The sequence below is a fragment of the Rana temporaria genome, chromosome 2, assembly GCF_905171775.1.
Source record: "Rana temporaria chromosome 2, aRanTem1.1, whole genome shotgun sequence".
Lineage (NCBI taxonomy): Eukaryota > Metazoa > Chordata > Amphibia > Anura > Ranidae > Rana > Rana temporaria.
In genome coordinates this window covers 390,024,285-390,033,109 of record NC_053490.1, presented here as the reverse complement: position 1 = coordinate 390,033,109, position 8,825 = coordinate 390,024,285, and the positions used below count along the sequence as shown (strand labels likewise).

At 41.5% G+C, this 8,825-nt stretch overlaps 1 protein-coding gene across 2 annotated transcripts in view; it reads right to left on the bottom strand.

Annotated features, from left to right (window-relative positions):
* Positions 1–527: 527 nt before the first annotated feature.
* The window catches only part of SLC9A1 (solute carrier family 9 member A1), an 85,288-nt gene continuing 76,990 nt past the window's right edge, over positions 528–8,825 (bottom strand). The window contains exons 11-12 of one of the 2 annotated variants that reach the window (XM_040337993.1): positions 1,405–1,477; positions 528–963 (exon numbers count right to left, since the gene is read on the bottom strand). In XM_040337993.1, the coding sequence (XP_040193927.1) occupies positions 689–963; positions 1,405–1,477 (348 nt within the window). In that variant the 3' untranslated portion in view covers positions 528–688. The remainder of the gene's footprint in view (positions 964–1,404; positions 1,478–8,825) is intronic. The other variant, XM_040337995.1, reaches the window with a different exon arrangement.

The following is an 8,825-nucleotide window of genomic DNA, read 5'->3' as shown; positions in this document are numbered from 1 at the left end:
GATATAGGTTATGTTACAGACTTGTTAGAAATAACCAGACTGTTCTTACATGTATCTAAGCACCCAGAGCTAGAAAAAATGCATAATAATAATAAAAAAAAATCATCAAGAAGCTGAAGTACCGTGGTGATGTACAGACACTAAACTGCTGGTGTACATGTATATAGTACATTTCTGTAGGTGCATCAATTCTATTATACATTCATATAAATAAAATCTGGCAAGTGTGTTTAGCCTTCTTGAAGCTGTGTAATGTATGCAATTTAGGTTTTCCATGCCTAAGGCACAGACAGACATGCAGTTGTCTTTCAGCTTAGCATGATATTTTTGATAGGAGCTCAGTGCTGCATTGGTTCAGACATACATGATTATCAATATTTATAATGAATAGGTTCACCTTGTATATAAAAACGGCAATAAAATGAAAAATCATACAAAAAAATAATTGCATGGTCATAATTCTTTGGTTACAAATATAAAATAAAAATATTAAAAAAATGGCAAACAAAAAAAAAAGAAAAGAAATGAGAATGTAAGTGGAGAAAAAACAAACAGAAAAAAGCATTTTGAGCGAAAAAACAAAACAAAAAACAAACAAACACGTGTTGGTGAGGAGTGTAAGATTGAGGCAAAAAACTACGTCATGTGTCTCATTGCTGTTTGGCTCAGTCCATCAAAAGAATATGGATCAGTCCTTCGGCAGGAAAGGCTGGTTCTCTTCAGGCTGAGGTCCAGGATCACTTAAACAGCGCTGTAACTTTTGGGTGGTAGGGCTGTCACTGGCGCCAAAAACATCATCTGCCCCTGGAGAAGGTGGCTCTCGTGCAACGATTGTAATCCCACCATCATCTTCTCCCTCCTCTTGCGTTTCATCCACAATATCTACAGACTCAGGGGAAGCTGGGTCAATGGTGATCACAGGGACATCCTCAGAGCCTCGTTTCGGCTCAAATGTAAGGGGGTCTAAGGCGTAGAGGAAAAATAAATACATGTAAAATAGATTAAAACAGGTCACATCATAATCAGCTAGTGTAAGGTTTTGCAGGTCCATTGGTTCTCCAAGCGATTTGTTTATATGAACTGGCATGTCTGTTGGGCACACATTACTGGAGATGAGCACGTGCCTTCATATTACCAACAAGAAAGAATTCAAAACCCCATATACCACACAAGTAAAAATGAAGGGCTCCCATGGGACTGGGAATAAGGGCGGTCTCAGGACAAACATAATACTAGCAACAAAGACAGTCTTAGGGCAAAACCTTACCAGTGATAAGGAGGGGCTCTGCATACACACATGCATTACCGGAAATAAAGAGGAATTCAGAATAATCCACATACAGTATTACTCAACATAAAGTGCTGAGCTGTGGGCACACAATAACCAACATCATTTGCACTCACCTGAACCCACACGAGCTCTGGTAAGGGTGGGAGAGTCCAACTTGTGTGCAGGAACAGTCAAATAATTATTAGCCTAGAACAGACAGAGCAATTACAAGCGCCTGTGTGGTCTTTTAATAAAAGTTAATGTCTATAATTATATTTATAGTTATAAGGAATTATTTTTAAACCATTACAAAACGTGTATTTTTCTTTTGATTACCAACCAGCGGGCATTGATACATTTTTTTTAAATTCTTTTGTGTCAAAGGATTAGGATAGTGAAATATATTTAAATTGTAATAACTGTATATGGCCAATACAGGTTAAAATAGTAGTCAAAAAAATCTCTATATCTAAATACAATTCTCTCTCTCTCTCTCTCTATATATATATATATATATACAGTGGGGATCGAAAGTTTGGGCACCCCAGGTAAAAATGTGTACTAATGTGAATAACAAAGCCAAGGAAAGATGGAAAAAAATCTCCAAAGGCATCAAATTACAGATTAGACATTCTTATAATATGTAAAAAAAAGTTAGATTTTATTTCCATCATTTACACTTTCAAAATTACAGAAAACAAAAAAATGGCGTCTGCAAAAGTTTGGGCACCCTGCAGAATTTATAGCATGCACTGCCCCCTTTGCAAAGCTGAGACCTGCCAGTGTCATGGATTGTTCTCAATCAACGTCTGGGAAGACCAGGTGATGTCAATCTCAAAGGTTTTAAATGCCCAGACTCATCTGACCTTGCCCCAACAATCAGCACCATGGGTTCTTCTAAGCAGTGGTCTAGAAAACTGAAACTGAAAATAGTTGACGCTCACAAAGCTGGAGAAGGCTATAAGAAGATAGCAAAGCATTTTCAGATGTCAATATCCTCTGTTCGGAATGTAATTAAGAAATGGCAGTCATCAGGAACAGTGGAAGTTAAAGCAATATCAGGAAGACCAAGAAAAATATCAGACAGAACAGCTTGCAGGATTGTGAGAAAAGCAATTCAAAACCCACGTTTGACTGCACGATCCCTCCAGAAAGATCTGGCAGACACTGGAGTTGTGGTACACTATTCCACTATAAAGAGATACTTGTACAAATATGGTCTTCATGGAAGAGTCATCAGAAGAAAATCTCTTCTACGTCCTCACCACAAAAATCAGCTTTTGAACTTTGCAAATGAACATATAGACAAGCCTGATGCATTTTGGAAACAAGTTCTGTGGACCGATGAGGTTAAAATATAACTTTTTGGCCGGAATGAGCAAAGGTACGTTTGGAGAAGAAAGGGCACAGAATTTAATGAAAAGAACCTCTGTCCAACTGTTAAGCATGGGGGTGGATCAATCATGCTTTGGGGTTGTATTGCAGCCAGTGGCACAGGGAACATTTCGCGAGTAGAAGGAAAAATGGATTCAATAAAATTTCAGCAAATTTTGGATGGTAACTTGATGCCATCTGTGAAAAAGCTGAAGTTAAAGAGAGGATGGCTTCTACAAAATGGATAATGGTCCTAAACACACCTCAAAATCCACGGGAGATTACACCAAGAGGCTTAAACTGAAGGTTTTCCCATGGCCTTCACAATCTCCTGACCTCAACATAATTGAAAATCTATGGATAGACCTTAAATGAGCAGTGCGTGACAGACAGCCCAGAAATCTCAAAGAACTGGAAGACTTTTGTAAGGAAGAATGGGCAAAGATACCTCAAACAAGAATTGAAAGACTCTTGGCTGGCTACAAAAAGCGTTTACAAGCTGTGATACTTGCCAAAGGGGGCAGTACAAGATATTAACACTGCAGGGTGCCCAAACTTTTGCAGAAGCCATTTTTTTTGTTTTCTGTCATTTTGAAAGTGTAAATGATGGAAATAAAATCAAACTTTTGACATATTATAAGAATGTCTAATCTGTAATTTGATACCTTTTGGAGATTTTTCCATCTTTCCTTGGCTTCGTTCTGCACATTAATACAAATTTGCCCAAACATTCGATCCCCACTGTATACACACACACACACACACACACACACACACACACACACACACACAGTGAGGGAAAGTAGTATTTAATCCCCTGCTGATTTTGTACGTTTGCCCACTGACAAAGAAATGATTAGTCTATAACTTTAACCACTTAAGCCCCAGACCAATATGCTGCCTAAAGACCCAAGGGGTTTTTACAGTTCGGGACTGCGTCGCTTTAACAGACAATTGCGCGGTCGTGCGACGTGGCTCCCAAACAAAATTGGCGTCCTTTTTTCCCCACAAATAGAGCTTTCTTTTGGTGGCATTTGATCACCTCTGCGGTTTTTATTTTTTGCGCTATAAACAAAAATAGAGCGACAATTTTAAAAAGGATGCAATATTTTTTACTTTTTGATATAATAAATATCCCCCAAAAACATATATAAAAAAAATGTTTTTCCTCAGTTTAGGCCGATACGTATTCTTCTACCTATTTTTGGTAAAAAAAAAAAAAAAAAATCGCAATAATCGTTTATATCGGTTGGTTTGCGCAAAATTTTATAGCGTTTACAAAATAGGGGATAGTTTTATTGCATTTTTATTTTTCTATTTTTTTTTACTACTAATGGCGGCGATCAGCGATTTTTTTCGTGACTGCGACATTATGGCGGACACTTCGGACAATTTTGACAAATTTTTGGGACAATTGTCATTTTCACAGCAAAAAATGCATTTAAATTGCATTCTTTATTGTGAAAATGACAGTTGCAGTTTTGGAGTTAAACACAGGGGGCGCTGTAACATTTAGGGTTCAGTGTGTGTGCGTTTACAACTGTAGGGGGGTGTGGCTGTAGGACTGACATCATCGATCGAGTCTCCCTAATAAAAAGGGATCACTCGATCGATGCGCCGCCATAGTGAAGCACGGGGAAGCCGTGTTTACATACGGCTCTCCCCGTTCTTCAGCTCCGGGGAGCGATCGCGGCGGAGCGGCTATAAACGAATAGCCGCGGTGTCGTCCCGGATTGCTCCCCGAGGCTTGCCGACCGCCGCATGTACCAGGGGGGGGGTCCCGATCGGACCCCCCCACCCGCGTCAAGCAGAGGACGTATAGGTACGTGCATGTGCCTGTCCGTGCCATTCTGCTGACGTATATTTACATGAGGAGGTCGGCAAGTGGTTAATGGCATAAAAAAAAAAAAAATGAACAGTGGGAGAGACAGAACAGAATATAAAAAAAATTCCAGAAAAAAAAACATTTCTAAAAAGTTATTAATTGATTTGCATTTTAATGCATGAAATAAGTATTTGACCCCTTCGCAAAACATGACTTGGTGGCAAAACCCTTGTTTGCAATCACACAGGTCAGACGTTTCTTGTAGTTGGCCACCAGGTTTGCACACATCTTATCAGGGATTATTTTCACCCACTCCTCTTTGCAAAAGTCATTAAGGTTTTTGAGGCCGACGTTTGGCAACTCGAACCTTCAGCTCCCTCCACATATTTTTTTATGGAATTAAGGTCTGGAGACTGGCTAGGCCACTCCAGGATCTTAAGCGGGGGTTTACCCAAAAAAAAATATTTTAACATTCGATTCAGGCGAGTTGTTAGAAGCACAATCGGCGTTTTTTTTTTAAATCGTTGCCAGACATACCGTTTTATAGATATATGTTCTCCGTGGCTTCCGGGTATAATCTGCAGGACTGGGCGTTCCTAATTGATTGACAGGCTTCCGACCGTCGCATACAGCGTGTCACGAGTTGCCGAAAGAAGCCGAACGTCGGTGCGCAGGCGCCTTGTAGAGCCGACTCGCAGTCCGGCTTCTTTCGGCAACTCGTGACGTGCTGTTTCCAACGGTCGGAAGCCTGTCAATCAATTAGGAACGCCCAGTGCCGCAGATTATACCCGGAAGCCGCGGAGAACATATATCTATAAAACGGTATGTACGGCAACGATTAAAAAAACAAAAAAAAACAAAAAAACACCCGATTGTGCTTCCAACAACTCGCCTGAATCGAATGTTAAAACTTTATTTTGGGGTGAACCCCCGCTTTAACAACCGAGGACATCATAGGACGTCCTCGACCCTGTGCGGTGATATCTGATCGATAATAAAAAGTATTCAGCGCTGGAAAATGTAATAAAATAACAAAATATATATATATGCAAGCCAGCACCAAGGACAAATTCATAAAAAATTCCCAAATAGACTATATAGTAAAAACAGTACAGCGCAAAAGGTGAAAAATCAAACTAATATAAATAATCATAAGTTCATAGAAGAACATGTGAAAAGAAAAGAAAAAGTGTCCATGTGAGTAAAAGTCCATCTGATGATAAATCCAAAGATCCAAGTCAGAAGAATCCAGATAAAGTGTTTGGATGAAGAAATTACACCAAAAGATATCCACCACCAGTGTAAGATGGCCTCTCACCTTACAGCTGTGACCCTGCCGGGTCATAAAGCATATCAGTGTGAACCACGGGTCAGATAGAAACTTCCATAGGAAACTAATGGCTATAGATGGCACCACGGATCCTAACCAGATCCGGCAATATTACCAACATGTAACAGAAACAAAGGAGATCTAGTGCTCTCTGGTAGACTTAATTTAATTGGACAAAGTAAGCAAAAGATACACTCACATGTTAAGACACTCTATACGCTGAGTTTCAGCTGTTACAGCGTGTAAGGCATAAACAGCCTGCGGCGATTGTAGGTGACGTCCTGCGTGGCTCCTCCCCCCTGTACGCGTTACGTCCCGTGGGCGGGACTTCAGCGTGGGGCAAGGGAGAACACACTGGATGTCCCCATTGTGTATTATTTATATGTAGCCACAGCAACCCGTCAGCCAATCACATCCCATTGCGGATGCAGCCAATGACGGCACTTGCATCTCACAGGAGGAGTTAGTATCCTGGACATAGCTAGATGGCCACCGAGCTAAACGGAAAGTAAAAGTAACCAGACATGCTGGATGGCTAGATGGGGACAACAGGCGTGAAACAGAAAATAAAAAGGAAAATTAGAAAATATAGAAACGCAGGACGCAACGCGTACAGGGGGAGGAGCCACGCAGGACGTCACCTACGATTGCCTTACACGCTGTTACAGCCGACACTCGGCGTATAGAGTGTCTTAACATGCGAGTGTATCCTTTGCTTACTTTGTCCAATTAAATGAAGTCTACCAGAGAGCACTAGATCTCCTTTGTTTCGGTTACATGTTGTTAATATTGCCGGAAAGTGATCTGGTTAGGATCCGTGGTGCCATCTATAGCCATTCGTTCCCTATGGAAGTTTCTATCTGACCCGTGGTTCACACTGATATGCTTTATGACCCGGCAGGGTCGAAGCTGTAAGGTGAGAGGCCATCTTACACTGGTGGTGGATATCTTTTGGTGTCATTTCTTCATCCAAACACTTTATCTAGATTCTTCTGACTTGGATCTTTAGATTTATCATCAGATGGAATTTTACTCACATGGACACTTTCTTTTCACATGTTCTTCTATGAACTTATGATTATTTATTTATATTAGTTTGATATCTGATCGATGCCTGGAGCATCATTCACCAGTCATCTCTATGACCGTCAGAGGCCCAGTACCCGGAAGTAAACAAAGCCGCTGTCAGCATGAGATCTGTGAATTTTTTTTCATGAGAGAGATGTGCTAAAAAAATATATATATATAATGTTTGGGGGTTCTGATTAATTTTCCAGCAAAAACATTTTGATTTTTACATGAAGGAGAGAAGTGTCAAAATAGGCCCGGTGGTCAAGTGGTTAACCACTTACCCCCCGGACCATATTGCTGCCCAAAGACCAGAGTACTTTTTGCGATTCGGGACTGCGTCGCTTTAACAGACAATTGCGCGGTCGTGCGACGTGGCTCCCAAACAAAATTGGCGTCCTTTTTTTCCCACAAATAGAGCTTTCTTTTGGTGGTATTTGATCACCTCTGCGTTTTTTATTTTTTGCGCTATAAACAAAAATAGAACGACAATTTTGAAAAAAATGAATATTTTTTACTTTTTGCTGTAATAAATATCCCCCAAAAATATATAAAAAAACATTTTTTTTCCTCAGTTTAGGCCGATACGTATTCTTCTACATATTTTTCGTAAAAAAAAATCGCAATAAGCGTTTATTGATTGGTTTGCGCAAAAGTTATAGCGTTTACAAAATAGGGGGTATTTTTATGGCATTTTTATTAATATTTTTTTTACTAGTAATGGCGGCGATCAGCGATTTTTTTTTCGGTATTGCGACATTATGGCGGACACTTCGGACATTTTTGACACATTTTTGGGACCATTGGCATTTTTATAGCGATCAGTGCTATAAAAATGCATTAGATTACTATAAAAATGCCACTGGCAGTGAAGGGGTTAACACTAGGGGGCGGGGAAGGGGTTAAGTATGCCTGGGTGTGTTCTTACTGTGGGGGGGGGGGGTGGCCTCACTAGGGGAAACACTGATCCTCGGTTCATACATTGTATGAACCGAAGAAAAGCATTTCCCCTGCTGACAGGAACGAGAGCTGTGTGTTTACACACACAGCTCCCGTTCCCCGCTCTGTACCGAGCGATCGCGTGTGCCCGGCGGCGATCGCGCCCGCCGGGCACACGCACGGGAGTCGGGGGCGAGCGGGGGGCGCGCGCGCGCCTCCGGCGGCTCGCGTGCGCCCCTAGTGGCGGCTAAAAGGTAGGACGTCATAATACGTGATCTCGCCTAGGAGAGCCACCTTGTGGACGTATTATGACGGTGCGGCGACGGCAAGTGGTTAATGTACTTCTTGAGCTACTACTTTGTTGCTGTGTGTTTTGGGTCATTGTCATGCTGGAATACCCATCCATGACCCATTTTCAATGCCCTGGCTGAGGGAAGGAGGTTCTCACCCAAGATTTGATGGTATATGGCCCCATCTATTGTTTCTTTGATGCAGTGAAGTTGTCCTGTCCACTTGGCAGAAAAACACCCCAAAGCATAATGTTGCCAACTCCATATTTGATGGCGAGGATGGTGTTCTTGGGGTCATAGGCAGCATTCCTCCTCCAAACACGGCGAGTTGAGTTGGTGTCAAAGTTTGATTTTGGTCTTATCGAACCACAACACTTTCACCCAGTTATGAATCATTCAGATGTTCATTAGCAAACTTCAGACGGGCTTGTAGATGTGCTTTCTTGAGCAGGGGGACCTTGCGGGCACTGCAGGATTTCAGTCCTTCACAGCGTAGTGCGTTACCAATTGTTTCTTGGTGACTATGGTCCCAGCTGCCTTAAAATCATTTACAAGATTCTCCCATGTAGTTCTGGGCTGATTCATCACATTCTCATGATCATTGAACTCTACAAGGTGAGATCTTTGTATGGAGCCCAAAATCGAGGCAGAGTGACAGCTAATTTTAGTTTCTTCCATTTGTGAATAATCGCACCAACTGTTGTCACCCCCTCACCAAGCTGCTTGGCA